The 26,305-nt window shown below is 54.0% G+C and overlaps 1 protein-coding gene across 1 annotated transcript in view; it reads left to right on the top strand.

Annotated features, from left to right (window-relative positions):
* The window catches only part of LOC111154766 (peptidyl arginine deiminase 3), a 28,455-nt gene extending 3,319 nt beyond the window's left edge, over nucleotides 1-25,136 (top strand). Inside the window, 16 exon segments of the mRNA XM_022514662.1 lie at nucleotides 4,951-4,993; nucleotides 4,995-5,132; nucleotides 7,437-7,509; nucleotides 8,674-8,735; nucleotides 9,719-9,836; nucleotides 10,615-10,740; nucleotides 12,567-12,745; nucleotides 12,951-13,054; nucleotides 13,158-13,269; nucleotides 14,355-14,462; nucleotides 15,660-15,811; nucleotides 17,421-17,565; nucleotides 17,674-17,776; nucleotides 20,289-20,368; nucleotides 23,248-23,373; nucleotides 24,903-25,136. Of these exon segments, the coding sequence (XP_022370370.1) occupies nucleotides 4,951-4,993; nucleotides 4,995-5,132; nucleotides 7,437-7,509; nucleotides 8,674-8,735; nucleotides 9,719-9,836; nucleotides 10,615-10,740; nucleotides 12,567-12,745; nucleotides 12,951-13,054; nucleotides 13,158-13,269; nucleotides 14,355-14,462; nucleotides 15,660-15,811; nucleotides 17,421-17,565; nucleotides 17,674-17,776; nucleotides 20,289-20,368; nucleotides 23,248-23,373; nucleotides 24,903-25,136 (1,903 nt within the window).
* The last annotated feature ends 1,169 nt before the right edge of the window (nucleotides 25,137-26,305 follow it).

The following is a 26,305-nucleotide window of genomic DNA, read 5'->3' as shown; positions in this document are numbered from 1 at the left end:
GCTCCCTGCTGAGCAGAGAGCCCCATGTGGGGCTCGATCCCAGAACCCTGGGATCATGACCCGAGCTGAAGGCAGAGACTTTAACCCACTGAGCCACCCAGGTGCCCCCCTGGGGACAAATTTGTAGCCAGGGTTGAAAACCACTGCTCTGGTTAGACAAGCTAACAACTCCTGTCCCCTCTTGCTCAGCAGAGACAGGTCAATGGAGTGAAAAGGCAGAGGGCATCTGGGGGGCAGGATTCCTGCATTTTAATCCTAGCTTAGTCATCCTTTGCTACCTCATCTTGAGCCACTTTCTGTGCCTTCTTGGGCCTCAGTTTCCCCTCATGGGCCCTGATGAGGCTGACATTGAACACTGGGTTGCACGCTTTGCTCATGGAGGTGTCTGAGCACCCTCCCTGGTTTGACAAAGTGGCTCTCCATCTGCTTTCCCCAGCTTGTGCTGTGTGAGAGTGCTGACCTGCCTGGGCAGAGCAGGGCCCTGGGAGGCTGGTGCATCGCCAAATCTCCCAGTGACCTGGGCTTTAGGAAAAGGGTTCATGGGGCCACCATTTCTCAGGGGTACATTTTCTCAGCGGAAGAATGTGAGACTAAGGAGGGGCCGTGGTCTTCTGACCCTGGTGATGATGAGGCCAGAGGACTTGGGACCTGGGAACCTCGCTGAACAGGGAGGGGCCACGAGTACTGTCACCCAGAGCCCGAGCTGTCTGGGCCTTGATGTTCTCTGCCCCCGTGGGCCACGTCAGTGGGGACCATGGTGGTCATCTCGTCAACCTGTCTGTTTCAGCCACAAAGACCTTTCCCATCAGTTTTTTGGCTCTGAAATGTCTGGTTTCGTTTTCCCAGAGGCCAAGACCCTGAGCCCATGAAAGGGGAGGATGGGTTAGGGTTTGCAGAGGAGCGGGGGTCAGAACTCCATCACCGACCAGCTGTGTGACTCTGGACCAGTCACCTGTCATCTCTGGCCTTGTTCCCTCATCTGTACAGTGGGGATAATAGGACCGACAGTGTGTGGCTGTGGGGATACCTCTGTCACCATTGTCACCATCATTGTCCTCACCATTGAGGGGTGACATAGAGCAAAAAGGAAGACCTGACTTGTCTTGATTCCTAGGACGAGGTGGGCTCACCCTGAGTCCTTCCCATGCTGCCCAGGGAGACAGCCCACCCTTAGCCATGGTCCTCAGACGTCACTGGGCATCGTGTGGCTTGAAGGACAGGTTCTGGGGACCCTGCCAACAGCACAGCTGGGTCTAGACTCTGCATTTTCAACAAATAGGTCTGAGGTTGGTCACCGTGATGGTGACTAGCTGTCCTGGTTTGCCCAAGACCTTCTAGGTCTTCGCACTGGAAGTCCTACACTGCGCGACATACACGTTTCTGACAAAACAGATCTGTTGGTCACAGTAGCATGCTTCCCCTCCCCCTTTGTCAACTGGGCTTGTAGGGCCTGCAGGTGGGCCCCTGGGCTGGCCAGAGCTGCTCAGTGCGGGGAAGGGCCTTAGCCCGTCCCGTGTGTGGACAGCCTCAGTGAGGGAAAGCTGGGCTGGGCCTGGGGCACAGTCTAGAGCAGCTCGCTGGCAGCTCGGTGTGGACAGGTTGGAGGAAATTTTGTCCTGCTGAGCCTTTGGCTTCTTCCCCTGCCCTCCACAAGATGGGAAATCCAGACCCTCCTGTACCTGATGCAGGCTCTTCTCCCAGAAGCCACCGTTTTAATCTTCTTAACAGCTTCCCTGATGGGGCGTGAGCACCGGACTGGGGGAGTCTGGACCCCTACCTTCTAGTCCCTTCTCTTCTGGGCCTCAGTTTCCCTGGAGTAAAGTAAGGCATGAGTTCAGGTGCCTTTAACTTTCACTTGTCTCAAGCGTTTACATGCACTGACTCCTTTAATCTCTACTTTGTAGACGGAGACACTGAGGCAGAGGGAGACCAAGCCTCTCCCTCAAGGTCACATACCTAGTGGATGGTAGGGCTGGGATTTGGACCCAGCTTGCCCACGCCCGCAGGCTTAACCCCCTCACCGCAGCTCCAAGGTGTTGTCCCACCTGATCAAGAACTTTCACTGGCTCCCCACGACAGCCTGAGTTTCCCTTGACCTCCTAAGCCTTCACTGTGAAAATAATTCCCCTCAGATGCTTCTCCTCCTTGTCCTTGGTTCCCCTGCCTCTCTCCAGGAAGCTGCCCCCAGCCCCCCCAAGTCCACCCTCTCAACCTGCCTCTGTCTACTCATTTCCCATTTCATAATTTACTTGACTATCACCCTTCCGCCATTTCAGATGGGTGGTTTTCCAAGACTTTCCCATTATCTCATCTGAGCCTTGCAATTGCCCGTGAGGTTGACAAAATGGGTGTCATCATTCCACTTTGTAGGGAGGCTGGGTCATTTCTCAAGGTCACCTGGCTTAGGTGCGACCCAGCCCAGTCTAGAATCTGACTCTTGACTCTGGTCCTGGCACCACTGGGCTCTCAGCATCTTCCCCCCAGGCCTGGCAGAATCTTCATCGGATCCCTGGTGCCTCGTACAGGGAGGTACCCCAAACCCAGGGGCTGGGGCGGGGGAGCTGGGTGGGGTCCCATACCAGAAGGATCATCAAGCTGTTCACCCCGAGCTCACGGGCGCCCAGGGTCCAAGCAGCAGTTTGGGGTTGGGGGAAGTTTCATGAAAAGTTTATAAGCCTCCTGGGAAGCTGGAGGCCCGGTGACTCAGGGAGTGGAGTGAGGCTGAGGGTGCTGCCTGGGCTGGGGTGGGCGGGCCCTTCATACCCAGTCTATCTCCACGTGTCTCTGTCTTTCTGGCTCTCCATCTCTCTGGGTTTTTCTACATCTCTTTGTCTTTCTCTGTCTCTGTCTTTCTCTGTCTCTGTGCCCCCATGCTTCTCTGTCCAGATTCTTTATGTCCCATGATGGGCCTGGCTCCCACACCCAGGGCACAACAGGACTGAGGGTACCACCAGCCCTGGAAATTACAGGCTTTGGGAATAGGGTTGCCAGATAAAATCCAGGATGCCTAGTTAAATTTGAAATTCAGATAATCAATTAATATTTTTTTAGTGTAAGCTTGTCCCAAATATCGCATGGGACGTCCTTAGACTAAAACAACTATTCGTTGTTTATCTGAAATCCGGGTCCAACTGGGTGTTCTCTATTTTTGTTTGCTAAATCTAGCAGCCCTCCTTGGGAGGAGAAGCAGGTGTGCCGGCCCCGCCCCGCTGGCGAGGACGCCTGGGAGGGCCACGCACTGGGCTGGGACCCGCCTCATGAAGTGGAGCTTGGGCTTGGCTTATTTCTTTATTTATTAAAAAAAGCCTTTTGAGAAGTATCAGGATCCCACTGGTGGAGGAGTGAAGAGGGTGTATTGAAGGAGGTCTGCTCTCCTCCCAGTGGGGCAGGGAAAGGGAAAGGGCCTGGAGTCAAATCGCTGGCTGTGCCAATTTGGGCAAGTCTCTTGCTCGTCCTGAGCCTCTGTTTCCCCAGGTGTAAGTGGGAGTAATAATCCCTCCTCCCGGGGCCACAGTGAGGATGAAATGAATGCTGTGTTGGAAGGGCTCAGCCAGGCCTGCCCTGGTGAGCGTGCAGGGGATGGGGACCTCGGGGGCTAGGGTTATCGTGATTACTCTTGGGGAGGTGGTGGGTGAGAATATGGATTCAGGAACCAGAAGGCTTGGGCCTTGCCACTTACTAGCTCCATGACTTTGGACGGTTTACTTAACCTCAGTTTCCCTATCTGTAAAATGGGAGACAATGGTAGTCTGCGTCTCCTAGGTTTATTGAAAGGATTACGTGATGTAATAGACCTAAGAACCTGGCACCGGGCTAGCATATGACCAGAGTTCGACAAATGTCAGCTTCTGTTATCCCCCAGGCACATGTGTATGCTGCTTCCTCCAGGAAGCCTTCTGGTCCCTCTGGCTCACAGTGGCCTGTCCCTACATGGGATTCCACTGACCACTGACTTCCTGGCCATAAGCCCCATCTGGCTGCCCCGGGCAGGGCTGTTTTTAACTCCCTGATGGGATGGAAGGTTCTGGGGCAGTGGGGAGAGCAGTGGGTATATCTGCCTCGGTCTGGCAATGCCTCTGGGCACAGTGGGCGCCCCGGGCACCCCACAGACAATCAGAGGGTGAAAGGACTGATTTCAAACAGGACTACGGACTAGCTGGAGGTGGGGTGGGGGACATGCAGTCCCAGGGCCAAATGACATAGACTTTTTAACCGTACGAATAATGACTGGTTGTTTGACTGAATCTGGCCCAGTTTCCCAGGTGACACTGAAGCGCCACGGAGAAGCAGGGGCTATGTGTCAGAGACGCAAGGCAAACCTGGCTGTGCCATTCAATGCTGTGTGATCTTGGGCTTGGTACTTGATCTCTCTGAGCCTCAGTTTCTAACCTTTGCATTGGAGATGGTACCACTCACTTTGTAGACTTATAAGAATAAAAGGAGCCAGGAACTACAAGGCACTTGGCACATGGTGGGCACGCCACAAGATTTACTGCCCTTCCCTAGGGAACACCCAGAGGACATCTCACCCGCTAAAGAGGGATGCATTGGGACCTTGAGGGGGAGACTGCTCTTAAAGCCATGGTCTTGGAATTGCACTGGGGTCCATTTGCTGGCTGGTGTCCCCTGAGCTCCTTGTGCCCAGCTTGGCACTGGGGGATTATAAAGTACTTCATTGGGTCCTAACTTTCAAAGAGCTTGTGGCTTTGTTGGGAGTTAAAATAACTCACAAGGGAAGTGTTAATGAACACAGAACCTGGGAATGTGAGATGGTGAATGCATTCGTGTGGGGTCCAGGCTTCACTCCCAGGAGCTTGCTGTGGGGATCTGAGAGGACTGGGGTGGTCAGGGAGGGCTTCCTGAAGGAACCAAGAGTTTGAGCCAAAGCTCAAGCATCTGAAGAGTTATTGCATCCCTCTAGAACTTCCCATGGCTTCTTGTCCTTCCCAGGTCGGTACCTGAGGGCACAGAGATGTTCGAGGTCTATGGGACCCCCCGGCGTGGATATCTACATCTCTTCTAGTGTGGAGAGAGGCCGGGAGCGCGCGGACACAAGGCGGTGGCACTTTGATACGGGGTTGGAGATCATCGTGGTCATGAACTCACCCAGCAACGACCTCAATGACAGTCATGTGAGCAGGTCCCCTGGTCCGGGGTGGGGGGTGGGTGGGGCCGTGATCTAGCTCCACAAGGGTTGGCACCCTCTATTTACCCAGATGGCAGGGTAGCGTGATGGGTAAGTACCTGCCCCTGGAACTAGCCAGCCCTGCAGCTTTACAGACATAAACTGTGTGTCTGATGGCAAGTCACATCAGCCCTCTGGACCTCGGTTTCCCTGTCTGTAAAATGGGGATGATCACAGCACCTTTCCTCCTGGTGTTGGTGTAGGGTGGAACATGAGTCAATATTGGCTCCTTTTCTTGTTTCCCAAGACCCCGGTGAAGGGAGGTGTCCCCGTTTCTCTGTGTCAGGCCTCAGTTTCCCCATCTACAGGCTGAGGGTTGATTAGGAGATCTCTGCCACCCTGAATGAAGGAGAGAAAGCAGAAATGGGGGGATACAAGTGACGGGGAGACTCCCTTCTATAAGGTGCCTCACCTCCTAATCCACCTGCTCCCTGACTTCCTTCCCTTCTCAGGCACATAACTTCCCTTCCTCTCCTCATTCAGCCACCAAGGGTGAGTTTAACAAGCCCTAGCTGTAGGCAGGGTTCTGGCCTCAGGGCAGGGACATTTAAAAGAGGAAAGAAATGGGGTGGCCCTGGAGCTTGGCCCAGGTGATGCCCCCTTAAAGGGGTCACGGGAAGTAGCTTGTTATGAAGGAGTGACAGGTTTCCACTCCACGTCAGGTGTGGTGTTGCAAAAAACTGACCTTTTAAGGACCACTGACCATATGCCACGCCCTGGACAGCCATGACCTCACACAGGCCTCACAGCAGCTGCGAGAGGCAGGGTCTGATCTCCATTCCGTTGGTGGGGCCGCCAAGGTTCAGAGTAGCCGTGTTCTCTGCACAGAACTTCCTGACACCTGGGGGGTGGTTCCCTTCATCACCCCCTCGTCTTTTCCCACCCACGTATCTGAGATGAGCCCCTCCACGGAGCTCTGTGATGCAGGCGGACAGGTAAATGAACTTATTTTACAGATAAGGAAACCAAAACCACTTACCCAAAGTCAGCAGATCTAGTGAGTAGCAGAGTTGGTGAGGTTCAGGACAGAGTCCCCGGGGCAGGGCAAGAGGACCAGCCAGCTGGTGAGGGGCCCCTCCTGGGTGCCCTGCCAAGCTGGGGGCCATGTGGATGCCAAAGACCAAAGGAACTGAGGAGGGTCAGAGTGTCCTGCCCCTCCCCTTCCCCCATCTTTGCCCTGGATCCAGGTAACTGTGTGCCTGAGACCACTGAGCCCCAACTCAGGCTTGACAGTTGGGGGTCAGTGATTGCAGGATTTAGGGGTTCCCAGCACTGAGGGGTGAATGGTCTCTGTAAGATCCTGAGCCTTCTGACAGAGCTGAGGGACCCCCAGCAGGAGGGACCGCGCAAGCAGAGAGCAGTGGGTTGAAGGAGCTTTGACACATGGGCCTGAAGCTGTGTTCTCATCAGTCATTGCCAGACCAGCCTTTAACAGCTATCGGGGCTTGCCGTGGCCAAGCACAGCGCCGAGCATGTCACCCACCTTCCTTCTTTGATGGTCACAGCCTACAATCAACCCTCTGGGGTAGGGACTATTATTATCCCTACTTTACAGCAGGGGACCTTGAGGCCCGGGGAGGGCAAGTGACTCTTCCCAGGATAATCACAAGTGGTGGATCCGGAATCGGAGCCCAGAGCTCTGGAGCAGCTCACGTGATGCCGCCCGCCCTCTATGAACAGTAGCAGGCATGTCTGGGGCCCTTCCTATGGGGTCAGTCTGGTACGTGCATTGTTTCTAAGTGGCACTATAATCCTCTGCGGCCAGCAGGGACCCGTATGCTTGCTGTTCTGCAGATGAGGAAAACAGACAGCTCAGAAAGGTGAGGGACCTCAGCCAAGGTCTAAGAACCCAGAGGTGCTGGGCTCAAGACCAAGCCTGTCTGAATCCCCCAGATAAGAGAGGGTCCCTAAACCCTACCCAGTCAGAGACCTCCTCAGTTTATGAGCAGCAAAACAGAGATCCAAAGGGGAGCAGGGGATTGTCCAAGTCCCACGTTAGTCATTGGCAGCACTGGGGCCCAGGTCTCCAGGGAATCCCTCACAAATGGTCCCATTTTACAGATGGGCCAAACAAGGCATGGAAAAATAAATGGCACAGAGACTAACAGAAGAGCTGGGTTGGTAAACTCAACTTCAGTGCACAGAGCTTCCTGAGACCCTCTCTCTGTCCTGCCAGATCCCCCAAGACCTGTCCTTTGGGGTGGGAGATATTGGCTTCTGCCAGCTTGACTCTAAGCCCATTTCTCTACAGGTTCAGATTTCCTACCACTCCAGCCATGAGCCCCTGCCCCTGGCCTATGCGGTGCTCTACCTCACCTGTGTTGGTAAGTTGGAGCCCATGCAAGGGCCTGGACCAAGGGTGGGGGGTGGCTGGGAATGACAAGGAACAGGGTTCTTTTTACAAACATCAACTCATTTTATTTTAAAAATTCAAATAAGGGTATATTTTAAAAATTCTAATGGGATGAAAGGGTATATATATGGAAAAGTAAGCTTCCCTTTCTCCCAACCTAAGACTTCCAGTTCCCCAAGCCCAGCATCCTTCTAGAGATCTTCTGTGCTTGTGCAGGTGGACACAGGCATACCTGTACACTCCCTCCTTTTGGAAGCAAAGGGAGACATACTCCAGACCTGGACCTTGCTTTTCCACCTTAAGATTTTTGTGCCAGTTAAACAAAAATTGACATGTAAACTCCATGCACAGTAACTCAGATTGATTAATACAATAAAGGAAAAGGTAGATAACATGAATGAAAAGATGGGGAATGTCAACAGAGAGATGAAAACTATAAGGTGTCAAATGGAAATGCTAGAACTAAAAATCACGGTAACAGATTTTTTAAAAATGCTCCTAGTGGGTTGTCTTGATAGACTTGACACAGCTGGAGAGAGGATCAGTGAACTTGAAGATAGGGCAATGATAAATTAGACTGTACTAAATTTTAAAACTTTTACACAACAGAAGACAAGCAAAAAGTCAAACTATAGGGCTGCCTGGATGGCTCAGCCCATAGAGCACATGAATCTTGATCTCAGGGTTGTGAGTTCAAGCCACACCTTGGCACAGAGCTTACTTTAAACAAAAAGGGAAAAAAGGTCCGAATATGGACTGCAAGAAGAAATTTGCAATGCACACAGCTGATTTGGTACACATAGATTATGGAGAACTCCAATCAATAGGAAAAAAACATAAACTAATGAAATAGGCAAAGACTATGAACAAACAATTCACAGAAGAGAAATTCCCAGTGACCAGAACCTAAATAGAAAGATGCTTAATACTTAACATTGCCAAGGATGTGGAATTGGGAGCTCCTGGATGGTGGGTGGGAGTTTGCATGGGTACAGGCACCTGCAAAGCACTTAGCAAGAAAGCTGAAAATGCTCTGTCTGCAGGAGGCATTGTTAGAGGCAACATATGCATTATTGGACTTGTGCCGGACTCCTGGGAACCCCATAGTGACTCATGCTCTTTCCTCCCCTTACAGACATCGCTCTGGATTGTGATCTGAACTGTGAGGGCAGGCAGAATAGGAGCTTTGTGGACAAGGTAGGGTGACTCAACCTGGACCCAGAAAGGGGCATGGAGTTTGGCATTGACCTAGGCTGGGTTAGGAGGGGCAAGGCCATTACGGGTATTCCCCTGCCTCCTAGCTGGTGACGAGGTCGGGAGAGCCAAATGGGAAGTAGGCATGGCTGGGGGTATTCTTTCACCAGGAGAAAAATCATTACCAAGAATTATCAAGCATATACATGCCCAGAACTGGGCTACGCCTTGCTTTGTGGGGAAAAGTCCTTCTGGAATTTCAGTCTAGCTCAGGGGTCAGCAAACTTTTTCTGTAAAAGTGAGATAGTAAATATCTTAGGCATTGCAAAGTGTCTCTGTTGCAACTCTTCAGTTCTGCCATTGTAGTGTGAAAGAGCTGTAGCCAATTCAATGGATGTGACTATTCCAATAAAACTTTATTTATAAAAACAGGCAGCGGGCCAGAGGTGGCCCCCGGCCTTGGCGTGCCAATCTTCTGATTTAGGCGAAAGGGGAACTCTGCCAAATATGAGGCTGTTAAAGAACTTTGGGCTGAACTGTTGTGGCACTCAACGCACTGGGAGATCTTAGCAGAAGGTCAAGGTGGGCTATGTGAACAAGGAAGACTTCCTTTGAAGTCCACTTGAGCTAGGCTCTAAAGTGATGCAAGAGGGAGGGGATTCCAGGTGGAGGGATGAGCGGGAGCCAAGGCCTGGAGCCGGGAATAGATCTGTAATCAGGAAGTTGTCTGTTGAGAAATAGGACATTGGCCCAAGACACACTGCATTTGCCCATAAAAGACCTCTGTATAGTTTGGACTTGCTGTTGTGGGCAGTCTGGAGCCACGGCCGTGTCTGGTGCAGGAAGTGCTTCCATGAGCATGGACCTGTCCTCACAGGGAGGGCAAGGAGGAGGAGACGGGGGTCAGGAGGCTGGCCAGCAGGTTGCTGGGCAGGGGCAGAGGACAGGTCTGAGCCCCATCACCAATTATGCTTTGCCATTGGCAGCGGGATTGGGTCTGGGGGCCCGGTGGGTATGGAGCCATCCTGCTGGTGAACTGCGACAGGGACAATCTGAACTGTCATGACCAGGACAACCGAGACCAGCAGGTGCGCTGCCTGCAAGGTAAGGGGGTGCCCCGGGTCACTGCTCAGCTACCCTGTAGGTCGCACTGAAGGGAGCACCAGGGGCCAGAGTTCCAGCTCCCAGACACACTTTGATGTCGCTCAAAACCTGCCTCACGCTGGCAGCTGACCCCTCCCAGCCTGTCTGTGGCAGATCCAAAGCTTCCTATCCGCACCCCAAATCCAGCCTCCCCACCAGGCACCCCGGGCCTGCATTTCAGGATGCCCCACATTCTAAGTCAGTCCGGCACTGCGCACAACAGCCCCGTGAGGAAGACCACTATAGTGGCCTGGGGAGCAGGCAGGTGCCTTATGCCTGGGCAGGCACAGTTTCTCTGGAATGTGGGCACATCTGTCCCTCATTTCAGACTGGGGAGCACTGAGGCTTGGGGAGGGAGGGGCCTGCCTGGTGTCAACAGGGAGTGATGCTTGGACTGAGACCAGACTCTCAGCCGCGTGCCACCCAGGTGGCCTGCCTACCGCATGCTTCTCACCTGTCCCTGGGCTCAGGGCAGGCCGCTCTGTACTTCCTGTCGCTCTGGGCAGGTGAGGGAGCGGAGGCCCAGAGAGGGTCGGACACATTCGCGTAGCACATGCTTCAGACGTCCTCATGGTTTGTTCTTGATGGTTTCTAGCATTTTCACAGGCTGGGCAGAGCTGGGGCTCAGAGACCCAAGTCTTGGCTCCCTCTGCCCCGGGAGGGGGGTGTGTGGTGGGCAGGAGGAGAAGACACGGAGTGTCAGGGGCCCATGGAGTTGCTGCCCCATCTGGTTCCACAGACCTGGAAGACATGTCCGTCATGGTTCTGAGGACCCAAGGCCCTGCTGCCCTCTTCGATGACCACAGACTCATCCTCCACACTTCCAGCTATGACGCCAAGTGGGCACGGGTCTTCCACGCCTGCGGTGAGTTCGTGCCCATCCCCTCCCCTGTGCCCACTGCCCCTGTCCCCACCTTGGACTAGAGGGCAGGCTCTGCTCTGGCTTCCAGCCTGCCCTGGGGGGCAAGGAAACATGGTCAGATGGGGAAACTCTGAAACAGGTGGGGCCCCGGCCATGGCCCAGGGTCGTTTGATTGGATAAATTAAAATACATTCAGGGGCACCTGGGTGGCTCAGTCAGTTAAGCGCCTGCCCTTAGCTCAGGTCGTGATCTCAGGGTCCTGGGATCGAGCCCCAAGTCAGGCTCCCTGCTTAGCGGGGAGTCTGCTTCTCCCTCTCCCTATGCCCCTCCCCCTCAAATAAATAAAAAAATCTTAAATAGACATATTTAAAAATATAATTTAAGCATGTTTGGAAATTCTTATCAAAACTTTCAAACACACAGAAAAGTAGAGAGAACAGCGATGACCCCTTGGACGCCAGTCACTCAGATTCAACAATTACCGCTGTTTGCTTCTCTTGCTCTCTCTGTATCATAAAGCCACTCCCTGACACGATGGCTATTGTCCCTGCAGAATTTAGCATGCATCTCCCCCCAAAACCAATGACAATTGTTCTACAGAGCCACAGTATGAGCAAGGACATAAAATCCCTTTTAAAGATACAAATGCGGGCGCCTGGGTGGCTCAGTGGGTTAAGCCTCTGCCTTCGGCACAGGTCATGATCTCAGGGTCCTGGGATCGAGTCCCGCATCAGGCTCTCTGCTCAGCAGGGAGCCTGCTTCCCCCTCTCTCTCTGCCTGCCTCTCTGCCTACTTGTGATCTCTCTCTGTCAAATAAATAAATAAAAATCTTTAAAGATACAAATGCATACAAGTAATAAAATGCTCGTTTTTGGAAAGCTCAAAGAAGGGGCGCCTGGGTGGTGCAGTGGGGTGGGCGTCTGACTCTTGGTTTTGGCTCCAGTCGTGACCTCAGTGTCCTGAGATCAAGCCCCACGTCCGGCTCCGCGTTCAGTGGGAAGCTTGCTTGTGATTCTCTCTCTTCCTCTGCTCTCTGCCCCTCCCCCCACTCACACACGGGGACTCTCTCTAAAATAAATCTCTTTTAAAAATTAAAAAATTTTAAAAGACCAAACAAGATAGAAGCATGTAAGGTAAAAAAATGCTCATCCCTATCCCTAAATCTGACTTTTGAAAATGCGTTCACTGTTAACGATTCTCTATGTGTTCTTCCTGACTTTTCTCTGTAGGCATCAAACGTGCATGCGTGTGTGTGCATGTGTGTGTGTGGTGGACATTCCTTTCTGAACGAACGCAGTTCTGCCTCGGTCTTTTGCACAGCTGCGTGGTATTCTGGAGCACAGGCATGCTGTGGCTCACCCGCTCCCCTGAGCACACGGCGGTTCGCGGTGTTCTGATTTGACCACAACATAGGTTCCTCGAGTGCAGGGGTCTTGCTCACGGCTGTATCCTGAGCCTGGAACCTGGCCTCCTAGGTGCACAGTAGGTGCTCAGTAAATACTTGTTCAATGACTAAACAGCATGAATACCCTTGTACCTGTATTTGTAGCAAAGACACCTAGAAGCGGGATTGCTCATTAGGAGTAGAGGTTCCTTTGCGAGAGGCTGCCGGGCTGTCCTCCAGAAGGTCTGAACAGGCGTCTTAGAAAGGAATGGCCTTTTCACTGGCTCGCCCACACTGGGGATCAAGCATCTTCTCTCTTTCGCTGATGGGAGGGCAGAGATGGGGGCTGCTATCTGGAGTGTGAGGTTGGCCCAGCTCCTCCTGCATCTGTTGTGCTCTGTGGGCCCACCTAGAGGTCACAGCCGTTCCTCCTGTCCCCTCCCAGGTCCTGAAGACTCATGCGAGGCCTACAGGCATGTGCTGGGCCAGGACAAGGTGTCCTATGAGGTGCCCCGCTTCCACGGGGACGAGGAACGCTTCTTTGTGGAGGGCCTCTCGTTCCCCGACGCCAGGTTCACGGGGCTCATCTCCTTCCACGTCACCCTGCTGGATGACTCCAATGAGGTGAGGGGTGGCCCGGACAGAGAGGGTGAGAGAGGGCTCCATCCCCGGGAGAGATGGGCACCAAGGGTGTGGAGGACCCCAGACCTCTTGACCTCCCCCACCCCTGCTGTGGCCCCTCTGGAAATGAGGAGATGCCAGGGGCATCAGCCTGGCCTCTGGACTCCAAGGTCAGTGCTCTTCCCCATCTGCCCATCTTCTGCTGTAGGATTTCTCCGAGTCCCCGATCTTCACCGACACCGTGGTATTCCGCGTGGCGCCTTGGATTATGACGCCCAGCACCCTGCCGCCGCTGGAGGTGTACGTGTGCCGGTGAGTGTGGGAGGCGGGCGTGGGTGTCCTTCGGAGGCTGGCGGCCCCTCCTGCCCCCACACCTGGCTCGGTCCTGAGTCGTGCTGCCTGGGCTCATCCGCAGTGTGAGGAACAACACGTGTTTCGTGGACGCGGTGGCAGAGCTGGCCAGGAAGGCCAGCTGCACGCTGACCATCTGCCCGCAGCACGAGAACCGCAATGACCGCTGGATCCAGGTACCGGGGCTGCCGGGCAGCGTCCAGCTAGGACGCCATTGGCACTGTGGAGGGAGAGGCTGGCCCATCCTAACTGGGGGCGGGGCTGGGGGGTGGGGTTGCTTGTGGATATCTAGAAGGACCTGGGGGCTGTGACTGTCCTCCCCAGGGCACTCCTTTTTCCTACTATAGACCTAGAGCTCCCTCCCTCTCCCTAGAACTTTCTAGAGACCCAGGCACACACTGACACTGGATTGAACCTGCATTCACCCACAGGATCTGGGCTAGGCATGGGGCTGGCCCTGAATGGGATGGTGGAGGTGTGGGACACAATCCCTGTCCTCAGCAGCACGGCCCTATGGTTCCCCACGGAAGGCGACTTTGTCCTCCAAGGGACGTTTAGCAGTATCTGGAGAAATGGCTGTCACCCTGATGATGCTACTGGCTTCTAGTGGGTAGAGCTCGGGGCTGCTGCCATGTGTCCTACAGTGAAGGCACAGGGTAGCCCCACAACAAAGAATTGTCTGGCCCCAAGGGCCATGAGTGCTAAGGCTGAGAAGCCCCTAGTGTGGTGAACCTATTGCAACAACCCCTCCCCCTGCCTCTATAATTGAAAATGTCATAGGGGTGCTGGGCCATCTTTGCCTCCAGGACCAGAGAGGTCAGGATGAAGCTGGGCTAGATGTTGAGAGATCTGAGAAGGAGGCAGACCTATACCTCCTTTGGTCCCCTCAGCCCTGGCCCTTGACCAGGTGTGGAGGCCAGAGGTGCTGGCTGATGTCTAGAGATTTGTTTGTCCAACTCAGGCCACCCCGAGCCTCTCTCTGTGGCCACTCTCCCTGATCCGGCATGGGGACACCCCCCCCCCAGGGTCACATCCACGTTCCAGTTATTCCCCGCCTGTCTTGCTGTGTGACCATAGGTGAGAGCACACCGTCTCTGAGCCCCCAGCCCCTCCTCCAGCCAGCAGGCATCAAGAACCCCTGTCTTCTTCAGCCCAAAGGGCAAAGCTGGCCTGAAAAAAGAACCCGCAAGAACAGTCCTCCCCAAAGCGCTCAGTCCCAAATGAGGCTTTGTTGTCCACAGGGTGTCTCTCTCGTTCGCAGGACGAGATGGAGCTGGGCTATGTTCAGGCACCACACAAGACCTTCCCGGTGGTCTTTGACTCCCCCAGGAACGGGGAGCTGCAGGACTTCCCTTACAAAAGAATCCTGGTGAGTGGTCGGGGGCCACAGGCTACAGCCTGGCTCGGAGAGCAGAGGAACGTTTTCCAAAGCCCCACCGGGGTGTAGAGTGTAGGGCATGGTACTGGGGACCACGTTCTTTAGGGACAGGAGCGACCAGATAAAATACGGCAGATGCCTAGTTACGTTCAAATTTCAGGTCAGCGATGAGGAACTTTTGGTATAAGTATGTTCCCAACCATGCACGGGACATAGTTATACTAAAAATATACTCATGCTTTATCCGAAATTCAAATGTAACTGGGCGTCCTATACTTTTTATTTACTGAATTTGGCAGTCCTAGGTAAGGGCGGGGTGAGGCTGTGCCGCTGTTAAGAACACAGGCTTTGGAGGCAGAAGAACCGGGCTCTGTTACTCAGATGCTGTGTGGCCTGGTATGAGTCACTTCCCCTCTCTGAGCTGCGGTTTCTTCATCAGCAAAAATGATGTGATAGCCCTGGCCTCACAGGTGTTTCTGAGGCTTCTCTGTCCTGGGAAGAGGGAGCACATAGCGCTGTTAGCTGAGATTAATATTGATAATAAGAACTACTGTGAAGATGGTCCTTGGGGACCAGGACCTCCTAGAAGAGAGAGGGGAGACTCCCTTGATGCTGGAGAGACTATGAGGCCCTTCCAACCCCTGCTGGATCACAGAGGTGGTGGTAGGAGCTCTCGCCTGGGCCTCAATGTTGTTTGAGTTGCTTCTAAGAGATGGCCCTGGGGAGCTCTCCCGTTTTTCTGACTTGAAAGACTGAAAGACTGAAGCTCCATCACCAGCCACTTGGCCCCCAGGAACAAGCTGCTCTAGAACAGCCAGGTACTTGCCCTTGGGCTGTACTTGGCAGGAAGTCTGCTCAGAGGGAAAGGGGCAGGGACCATAGCCTCAGGCTCCATGTCTAATGGGGAGTTTAGGCAACTGCAGCCCTGTCCACTGTCTCCCTGTGACCACGGAAATAACGTGCTCTAATGTGGCAGCAGGCCCAGAGTGCCTGTGTGTTTCACAACTTTAGCCCCTATGCATGTGTGAAATATTGAATAGGTCAGATCCCTGTCTTTGACTCAGTATTTCCATCCAAAGAATGGACAGACAACCCTGCCCCATCCTGAAGGAGCTCAGAGCCCAGCAAGTTGGCTCAAGCTCTTTCTGGTGACCCCCACCCCTAGCCTGACTCAGTTTCCCCTGCCAGGGTCCAGATTTCGGCTATGTGACTCGGGAACCACTAGACAGCTCTGTGAGTGGCCTGGACTCCTTCGGGAACCTGGAGGTCAGCCCCCCAGTGGTGGCCAATGGGAAACAGTACCCCTTGGGGAGGATCCTCATCGGGGGCAACCTGCCTGGGTGAGAGAGGGGCAGGGAGAGGTGTTCCTTTGGTGGAGGGTGGTGATGGTGGCAGGGGTGGTGGGGGTGAGGGATCATTCCACTCCTGGGAGAGAACCCACGAGGAGTGATAAATTCCTAGTTCTAGTTGAGGTAGGGGAGGCAGTGGGCTGATGACCGGACACTGTCCATTGACCTTGGTGAATTTTGAGAAGTCCACGGTGAGCAGAGACCTAAGATATCATTCAGTCCAGCCTTTTCATTTCATTAAGTGAGCTCAGAAAGAGTAAAGTGACCTGGTACAGGTCACACAGAATCCAAAGTTGTGACTAAACTTAGGTCTTCTTTTTCCCAAAGAAATGATATAATAACAATCTATTAATTAATAGTTCTAGAAGAAAAAGCTTCAAGTCTCAACAGTCCTAGAGCAATTATATTTCAAGAGCTTGTTCATACTATAATGTAAATGACTACCATCAGATATTTTCCTGAGAACAGGAGAAGGAAGGTATAGGACATGAAAAATGAGATGTCATAACACACACACACACACACACACACACACACACACACACACACAGAATAATAGACTATTTGTTGTTCAACATGTGACACGGAGATACTGATGCAAAAGAAAAGGAATTATATGGTGATGGTTTTTTGTTGTGGAATAGACCAGGGCATTGAGCCATCCAAATTCAACAAAGCAGTTAGGACAAACTTGCAGTCAAATAACAGGTGAATCAAAAGGCTTTGGAGGGGACTCACTGCCCTCAACATGTGATCCCACAGAAAGAGGAAGTTCAAGGTGTCTGGGTGGCTCAGTCAGTTAAGCCTTCAACTCCTGATCTCAGCTCAGGTCTTAATCTCAGGGTCCTGAGTTCAAGCCCTACCTTGGGCTTCAACCGGATGTGGATCCTATTTAAAAAAAGACAAAAAAGAAAGAGGAAATTTGGGCCGTGCCATTAGATACTTATGTGGAAGTCCAAAGAAGAATGGGGGTTAAGTTCACGAGCATGAAATGCTGGGGCTCTGTGTTCCTTGGGGTGATCTTGTCCATCTCTCTCCCCACTGACGAACAGAAGGTGAGGCCACAGCAAGAGAGACACAAGTTAAACTCCCAGAAGAGCCGCCTGGCCCCAGGGGACGGAATAGGATGGTGAATGTCTCCAGGAGCCAGTGAAGATGGGTCGGAGGGCGGCTCTGAGCGTTTGCTGGGATGGCAAGACCTGGGGGTCACCGACTGGGTGGGGTCGAGCTGGCCTGCCTCCAACTGTTCAAGAGCTCAGCCTGAGCAGAATTTAAAGGACGCAGTGCATGTTTTTTGTTTAAAAACATTGGATATTGCAGAAACTCAAACTTTGTCATTCCATTTCTGCACAGACATTTTTTTTTTAAAGATTTTATTTATTTATCTGACAGAGAGAGGTCACAAGCAGGCAGAGAGGCAGGCAGAGAGAGAGGAGGAAGCAGGCTCCCCGCCGAGCAGAGAGCCCGATGCGGGGCTCGATCCCAGGATCCTGAGATCATGACCCGAGCGGAAGGCAGCGGCTTAACCCACTGAGCCACCCAGGCGCCCCTGCACAGACATTTTTAAGCTAAGCAATGTTTTTGACCCCTCGGGCCCCAGGTCCAGCGGCCGTCGGGTCACCCAGGTGGTGCGGGACTTCCTCTATGCACAGCGGGTGCAACCCCCCGTGGAGCTCTTTGTGGACTGGTTGGCTGTGGGCCACGTGGATGAGTTTCTGAGCTTCGTCCCTGCCCCCGATGAGAAGGTAAGGACAGTGGTGACCTGCCTTTCCCTGGTGTCTGGGTCAGAGGATGAGCTCCAGGGGGCCGGGCTGAGTCCGGGGAACTCAGGCGGTTCTGCCCTCTCCACACAGGGTTTCCGGATGCTCCTGGCCAGCCCTAGCGCCTGCTTCAAGCTCTTCCAGGAAAAGCAGAAGTGGGGCCATGGCGGGGCCCTCCTGTTCCAAGGGGTTGTTGGTGGGTACCCATGCTGTGCCCCTCATCCCAGGCTTCCCGCCCCCTCCCCTATCTAAAGCAGGACACCTCATGGCTTGAGAGACAGATGGCCAAGTCTATCCAGCAGGGTGGTACCCCCAAAGAGCCTCACTGTTGCTGCATGCCTTGTCCCCACCGGCCCCCGCTGCCTGCGGCTAGGGGCAGGGACATGGTGAGCCACGTGGGCCTGTGACCAGTGTCATCAGACAACGCCCTCACCTTAGAAGGTTTGAGGCTCTGCCGTCACTGTCTTGAAGTTCTTAACCATCTGGGCTTCGCGAGTGAAACCTCTTGCTGCCTCCCAGGGGTGAGATCCCTTCTGTAACCCCCGAATCCCTGAAGTCTTAGCCATGGGCAGTGGGAGCTGGTGGGGCCTCCCCTCTCTGCCTCCCCTTCTCAAACCCTTCCCCCCTGTGGCGGTTGTTGTAGCAGGAGCCTGGGCTTGGGGAGGCCTGGGTACATGGGCCCCTCGGCATCCCCAGGGGTGGGGGGTGGGTCATGGCATTAACTGTCCCTGTCGTGGACTGGCAGTGCCCCAGGTCATGGGGTGGGCACCTCGCAAGGGGTGAGCCTCTTGTCTACCCCCGAGCAAGGGAGCTAGCACACCCCTGTGCGGATTCTGCCTGTTTACCGTGGCTCGGGATGGCAGGCCTGGGGGAAGGGGAGACATCTGGCCTGATGTGGGTCCTGTGGCTCATGGGCTGGGATGCCGGGCAGCCGGTGGGCTGTGCACACTCGCCAAGTTTCAGCTGGGGCTCCCAGCCCTGCGGGGGTCTGTGCTTACCAGGTGGATGTCCTGTGACCAAGGGAGCATGACGTCAAAGAGCAAGTAAAAAACCAACATGACAGGGCGGGAGAGAGACCCTGGAGGAAAGAAAAGTCCTTTTATTTTTGTATGTTTATTGAAACTTTTTTTTCCTGTTCTTTGAACAATGGGTCCCACATTCTCATTATGCTTGGAAAGAATTCTGAGAGCCATTGCTGACTGGGGCTGGCGGCGGTGCGCCTGCTTGCTGGGATGCTCATTCCCATCCCCACCAAAAGTGTGTGAATCAGAGAGGACTGGTCCTCTCCGACAGGGGCCCTGGCAGTCTCAGGGCAAAAATCTTTGGCTGGGGGGACTATAGCTTTTCTTGGCCTCATGGGAGATAAAGAATGTCCTGGACCAAACCTCCAAGGGAAAAGCTTGTGTAGAATTCAGAAGCTCTCAGTAGAACTTTGCAGTTCCTTTCTCCCCGCTTACGATCCTCACCCCATTCCCAAGGCCACCCTGGAACCCCAGGTGTAAAGTGGAAGAAACACAGTCCCCAGCCCCTTTGTTCCCATAAGGATCGTGGCTAAATACCTTTGGGTCCAGAGCAAACCTGAAAAAGCCTCAAATCCAGATGTTACGGATCAGGTGGAGGGAAAGCCATCATCACCTTTCCTGGAAGGACCACATCCTCGGTGAACAAGACCCAGGAACAGGCTGAGTGGGTTTCCCAGCCGTCCAGCTGGGAAGGAGAATGTGGGAATTCATGGCCATCAGGCCACATGAAGCCACTGTGCCCCAGGAGACCAGCATATCTCACTGGCCACACTGTGTGCCAGACCCCCACTTACTATCCCCTCTTCCTATAGACCCAAGAGCACGGGGAAGTCAAGGGAGTCACTGGCCCAAAGGGCTCAGCAGGGACGCAATGGAGCTGGGACTGGACCCCAGCTGGTGGACCCCAGCTGGGGTGGAGGGGATGCTGAGCCTGCAGACGGGCGCGTGGGTCCAGGGGCCCTGTCTTTCCCCTTGGTCAAGGTTTGCTGCCTTTTGTGAGCACTGGGCTAGGGTTTGAATCACAAGCCCCCTGTCTCCTAGCTGTAAGCTCCTGGGTGAGTCTTTTTGCTTCCCTGACCTGAAGGTGCCCGTCTGTAAAGAAGGTGACAATGCACACCTTGTGGGGTTACAGGGAAGCTAAATGAGGTGTTGAATGTGGAGAACTGAATCCAGGGCCTGCCCGTGCTAAGAGCTCGCTGGCAGCTGGGATTGTGAGCCTAACCTCCCCTTCCCTGCCCAGCCCATCAGGGAGACTTCAAGGAGACTCTTGGCCATGAGTTCCCCTCGTGGAGGGCAGGGACAGGGCCCATCAGGGCTGATGGACAGGTGGATGACCCAGCCCCACTACCATGGCCAGCAGGAAAGAAGAGGGATAAGCACCCAGTGCCCTAGAAGGGACGGGCGTTTTCGGTGAAAGGCATCCCCACTTCCGGCGTACTCAAATAGAGCTCCAAGTTCCGTGGCACTCAGCCACCTGTCCGTCCCTCCCACCCCCAGGCTTGCGCCGTGGCCAGGCCGAGCTCTGCTGGGTGATGTCTACCCCATGTCCAGAAAGGCCAGAGAGCTACTGACTCGCAAGACCAGTAGCTGTGAACTTGACCTCTGCCTGGCTGCCTCCCAGAGCCAGTGGCCCTCAACTCTGGCATCGTTCCTGCTCCTCCTCTAACATCTCTCTCTCCCTCTCAGGGGATAAGCCGGTCAACACCATCTCCATCAACCAGGTCCTCTCCAATGCAAACCTTATCAGCTTCAATAAGTTCGTGCAGGTACAGGGCTGTGAGGAGAAGGTGGGCATGGCTGGGGACAGCAAAGGGGATAGAGTCTGAGGCTCAGGGTCCATGAAAGCCCAGGCTGGAACTGGCCCAGACAGAGGGGCTCCAACCCCTCCTCCGATCCAGGAGAAATGGGGGGTAAGCCGTGTGCATGTGAGGAGGACACGCACCCAGGCAGAGGGAAGGGCACAGACGATAGCCCTGAGGTAGAACGAAAGGGCATGGGATATTTGAGGATGAGCCAGGGGGTTCTGGGGAGATGAGGGGAGGCTGGGTCATCGAACAATGGAGGGTGTTGCAAGGGCGTTGACATTTGAGGCCACCAGGGCATTTGGGCAGAGGAGGGCCCTGATCGGACCTTTGCTTTGAAAGGATCGCTCTGTGGCTGTGTTGAGAACATATCAATATTTCATAGCAGGGGGTGGGGGTAGTGACATTAGGTCCCAGCAAGAAACACGTGGGACCTCAAGCTGGAAAACTGGAATAGTTTAATCAGGGAATATATATATATATATATATATATATTTAAAGATTGTATTTATTTGACACAGAGAGAGAGAGATCACAAGTAGGCAGAGAGAGAGAGAGCGGGGGAAGCAGGCTCCCCGCCGAGCAGAGAGCCCGATGTGGGGCTCGATCCCAGGACCCCGAGATCATGACCCAAGCCGAAGGCAGAGGCTTAATCCACTGAGCCGCCCGGGCAACCCGTTAAAGATTTTATTTATTTGAGAGAGAGAGAGAGAGTGAGCATGAGAAGGGGGAAGGTTAGAGGGAGAAGCAGACTCCCTGCTGATCAGCAAGGCGGATTTGGGACTCGATCCCAGGACTGCAGGATCATGACCTGAGCCGAAGACAGTTGTCCAACCAACTGAGCCACCCAGGCGTCCCATAATCAGGGAATATTTATAAAGGTGCAGGCAGAAGCTGAGGAAATCAACAGGAGACTGTGTAATATTCCCAGGTTAGAGAGAGGGGAGCTGTCACTACCCCTAGACCTGATGGCATTAGGGAGTGAACGTGCTGCTGGAGCCTGGAGAGGTCACCATGAAAAGAGGGCTTAGAGACAGGAGCTGTGACATTCCTGGCCAGCCCACAGTGACTTGGCTGTGAAGGAGCTTCAGGAACAAATACCCCAACAGCATTCTGCTACCCACCCCCCGCCTCCCATCAGTGCCCCATCGGCAGCATCTAGCCAGAAGCCAGTGGGCACAGGAGCCCCCAATTCCAAGCACTAGGCTTCCAAGCCGCAGAGCAGAGGAGAAGACCATACCGAAGGTCCAGAAGGGCAAACAGAATACCCAGCATGCTGTCATCTAAGAAGGAAATGCCAAGACAGAGTTAATCATTCAGGAATCCTGTTAGGGACAGTGCCTGGGAACCAAGGACAAAGAAACCTGTCCTGAGGGGAAGGCATTTTCACAGTGAAGCCTTAGGAGGTCAAGGGTAAACTCAGGCTGTCATGGGGAGCCAGTGAAAGTTCTTGATCAGGAGGGACAACACCTTGCAGCTAAGGTGAGGGGATTAAGCCTGTGGGTGCTGGGCCCTGGCAAGCCGGGTTCAAATTCCCGCCCTACCACGCTCTAGGTATGTGACCTTGAGGGAGACGCTTGGCCTCCCTCTGCCTCAGTGTCTCCATATATAAAGTGGAGAAGATTAAAGGAGTCAGCGCGTGTAAACGTTTGAGATGAGTGAAAGTTAAAGGCACCTGAACTCATGCCTTACTTCATTCCAGGGAAACTGAAGCCCAGAAGAGAAGGGGCTAGAAGGCAGGGCTCCAGACTCCCCCAGTCCAGTGCTCATGCCCCATCAGGGAAGCTGTTAGGAAGAGGAAGGGAGCCGGAGGGAGCTGGGAGACCAGACTTCTGTGGGTGAGGGGGTAGGAAGCCTGAGGGAAGCATCCTGTAGGGCCACGCAGTCTCAGACAGGTTCAGCAAGGCGGGGCCCTGGTGGGGGGGGGGCAGTCCGCAAGCCAAGATGGCCATGGGTCTGCCTTATTACCCTTGTTGCACTCAGCATTGGCCATTAACAGCTGGTGGGAGGTGTGGCCGTGGGATTTCAGAGCTGGAGCCAGGCAGCGAGGCTCTTGGTCAAGTCTACCCCACCCACCAGCTGGAGATCCACGAGGAACATAATGAGGGCTGCCACAGGGTATGGAAGCAGAAGAAGCAGGGTGACTGGTTCAGGCCAGGTGGGGGATGGCTGTCCACCAGGTGGGAGCAGTGGAGGTGGTGGAAAGAGGTCAGACTGGGGGTATATTTTAGAGGTAGAGCCTACGGCACTTGCTGAAGATGAGTGTGAGGTAAGGGGGAAGGAGGCACTGGAGGGATAGCAAGGCTTTCGGCTCAAGCAGCTGGCTGCCTTTATGGAGCTGAAGGACACTGGCAGGGGTAGGGGTGACATGTGTAGAAATGAAGAGAGCGTCTTTGGACATGTTTTATCTAATGTGCCAATTAGCCATCCACTGAAGATGCGCAGTGGTGGTTGTATGTGCAAATCTGAGATCAGGAAAGAGGGTGGGCTCTCTATGCAGTTAGGAAGTAGAAATGTGGGAATTGTCTGTGTGTAGATGATGTCTTAAACCATAAGACTAAAGGATCTGAAGAAGGGAAGAGGGCTAAAGATGGAACATTCTGGAACACTCACAAAAAGAGAATGCTGTGGAACACTCTGGAACTAGCCCAGCTAGTAGGATAGGACTGTGAGAAGTGGGACCCAGAACAGGTGTATTTTGACAAAGGGACACAGAGGTAAGGTTTGTGTGGAGAGTTTAGCCCATGGGTATATGCGCAGCCTGTCTCCTTAACCAGACAGGACCTCTTGGGTCCCCGCAAAACTCGCTGATAAGGTCTCTCCAACTCTACCCACCCCCCTAGAGCTGCATCGACTGGAACCGGGAGGTACTGAAGCGGGAGCTGGGCCTGACAGAGCGGGACATCATCGACATCCCCCAGCTCTTCAAGACTGAGAGGAGAAAGGCGGTGGCCTTCTTCCCTGACTTGGTGAGGCCACCATTCGTGAGTTAAACCTGTTTCATCAAGTTAGGCTCCAAGCTTTTGCTCCCCAGAAGGGCAAGATGTTTGGTCACTGCCATGTGTGGGATTGTGGTGGCTGGTGGGGGTGGCAGAGAGAATCAGGGGTCCCAGGATGGCCAGCAGATGGGTGTCTAGTTGGCTGACTGTCCTGGTCACTACAGAAGGCTCACTGGCCAAGCCCCTTGCTCAAGGACCATCAGGCAACGGCCCTTCCCTTCACCCAGGGACCCACTTGATATTCGTGGAGGGAATCAATGATCGCATGAGGTTCCGTGTGCATAGCTAGGAGTATCAGCTAGGAGCTCAGACACCCCCTGTGTCCCCTCTGTCCCAGTGCATAGCTGTTCACCCAACCCTCATATATTTAGGATACACTGTCAGAGAAACGATTAAGGTTGCTCCCTGCTTTCAGGGAGTTTCCAGTCTAATCTACTGCTGGGAAACTCTCCTCACCTCCCTTAGGGTGTGTCCCACTCAAGGATATCTTTTGTATAATGTCATGTGCCAGTTGAGAGGTGGGACAAAGCAATTCCAGCCTGAGAGGTAGGCCTGGAGATCCAAGAAGGCTTCTTGGGGGAAATGACCTTTGGTTGAGGCGGGAGGGCTTTGCCTCTAGAACACCTGGACTGCTGGGGCTCCACCCCATGGGTTCTGATTCAGCAGGGGGTGCTGAGGCTGCTCTCCGAGGGCCACACTTCGAGTAGCACTACTATAGATGACCCAACTCTCCACCCCTTCCCTCCTTTCCCCTCCTCCAGCCCCCCTTCACCTCCACCCCACAGAGGAACTCAACTCGCCCACCATCAGAGCCTTACAGGGAGCCTGTCCACACCACCATTGCTTCATCCCCCATTTCCCTTCCTCTTTCTGGCTAACCTTACGCCCTCCTCCATTTCCCCATTTGCAAAACTCGGTTTCCCCCTTTTATCATTCCCCTTCCTTCCTGCATGTTTAAGGCGGATCTGCATTTACGTAAATGCCTCCAGCCTTTGCAGGAAACAGGGCCACCCCAGCCAGCCTTAGCCGAGGCAGGAGGTTTAGTGTAGCATCACCACACAGAGACACAGACACGGGCAACGACCCACTGGACCGACCCACTTTGTCAACTTTAAATACCACAGAGAGAGAGAGAGAGAGAGAGAGAGAATCTGATTGGTCCAGCCTGGGTCAGATGTCTGCCCTGGTCCAATCAGCTACAACCTAGGAAGTTGCGATTCTGCCCCACAAACATGGCAGCCACCATAGTCCGCCCGTAAGGAAGGATGTCCCCGGAGAAATGAGCTGTCCCTGGGAGCTCCGTGGTTGTTCCTGTGGGATGGCATATCTGGCTAGAGTCTCAGCAGCCCGGGTGCGTCTCCCACTGCGTGCAAGTATAAGGACCTCTTCTCAGGGCTGCCCGCAAGGCAGGCGCCAGGTCCTGCCAGGTGTGGTGCAGGTGTCGAGGCGGAGCTGATGACGAAGTGCTACCCCTGAGCTGGGACCCCGCTCTTTTGCAGGTGAACATGCTGGTGCTGGGCAAGCACCTGGGCATCCCCAAGCCCTTCGGACCCATCATCAACGGCCGCTGCTGCCTGGAGGAGAAGGTGCGCACCCTGCTCGAGCCGCTGGGCCTGCACTGCACCTTCATCGACGACTTCACCCCGTACCACATGCTGCACGGGGAGGTCCACTGCGGCACCAACGTGCGCCGGCAGCCCTTCTCCTTCAAGTGGTGGAATATGGTGCCCTGAGCCGGTCCCCCACACCCCTATCCTCTGCCCCTGGGGCAGGACATCAGCCGGCCCTGAACAAAAAGCATCAAGAGACCCCAGTGTTCCAGATAGCACCCTGAGGGTGACTGTCTCTCTCAGAAGCCTTTCCCCTTGAAGTGTTCACACCTCACCACTGGCAACCCATTTGGTTCTCAGACTTGATTCTTGTTGGCCTCCCAAGAAGAAAGCCCTCACTTCTTGTGGCCTCTCATGAGGATCGACATGACCCATGGGGATTCCTGCAAGCCCTCTCCTCCCCATCCCCAAATCCTCTGTTTGGGTTCAAATCTACTTTGGGGTCTAGAAATATCCATGTGTCTGATTTGCCCTCTTGTCCTGTGTGTCCTAATGGAGGAAGGACCCACAATTCTGCTTGGGTCCAATTGTCTCTCACTCTGCAGGGGAACACCTTAAAGTCAGATCCCTCCACCCAGAAGAGAGTCTACCCATAGCTTCCCACAAAGGGAAGGAGGTGGGGTCCTTGTAGATCAAGGTTGGATCACCAGTCTATCTGTCAAGCTTCTGAACAGATGCTGAGCTCTCTACCCCACCCAGTGCCCAGCAGGAGCTTTTGCACAGTTGGTCCTTTCTAGATGTGTGTTGAAGGAATGACTGTTGGCCCTTAGCCTTATAAATGCCCCATCATCTGACATTCAGAAATCTGGCTTTGTCCAAAAACCTCCAGGAATTTCCTGGAGATGAAACTATGTGGGAAATTCTTGGATTTTAAGAAGGCTATGGGTGCAAGGGGGAGAGAGGTCCTTCATAACGCTTAAGATGCTTCCCTGGCCCCAGACCACTCTCTGCAGGAGGGCAGAATCAGTACTAGGCTTTGTGTTGCCCTCTGGTCAACCATCCCATGTCCTGCTGTGCCTCAGGAGAGGGGGCCCAGATGGGCAGATCCACTGAGATAGCTCACAGTGGGCCAGCTCTGGGAATGACCTGCCCTGAGGGCCAGGGGAGGGGGTGAGGGGTGGGAGGGTTCCTCCAGATGTCTGCCAGATCCATATGTGTTCTGTATGCATCTAGCTGGTTTTCTATCACTGGCTAACAAAGCTACAGCAACACGAACGGTTTGGGTCTACTTCTGGCCCTTCTTTGGGATTAGAACGTAATAGAATGGAGAGATTGTTTGTAGCTGAGGCATA

This window comes from Enhydra lutris, unplaced genomic scaffold (genome assembly GCF_002288905.1).
Source record: "Enhydra lutris kenyoni isolate GAN:26980312 unplaced genomic scaffold, ASM228890v2 scaffoldscaffold38, whole genome shotgun sequence".
Lineage (NCBI taxonomy): Eukaryota > Metazoa > Chordata > Mammalia > Carnivora > Mustelidae > Enhydra > Enhydra lutris.
Note: the sequence above shows the minus strand (reverse complement) of the source record. Positions and strands in the feature narration are given on the sequence as shown.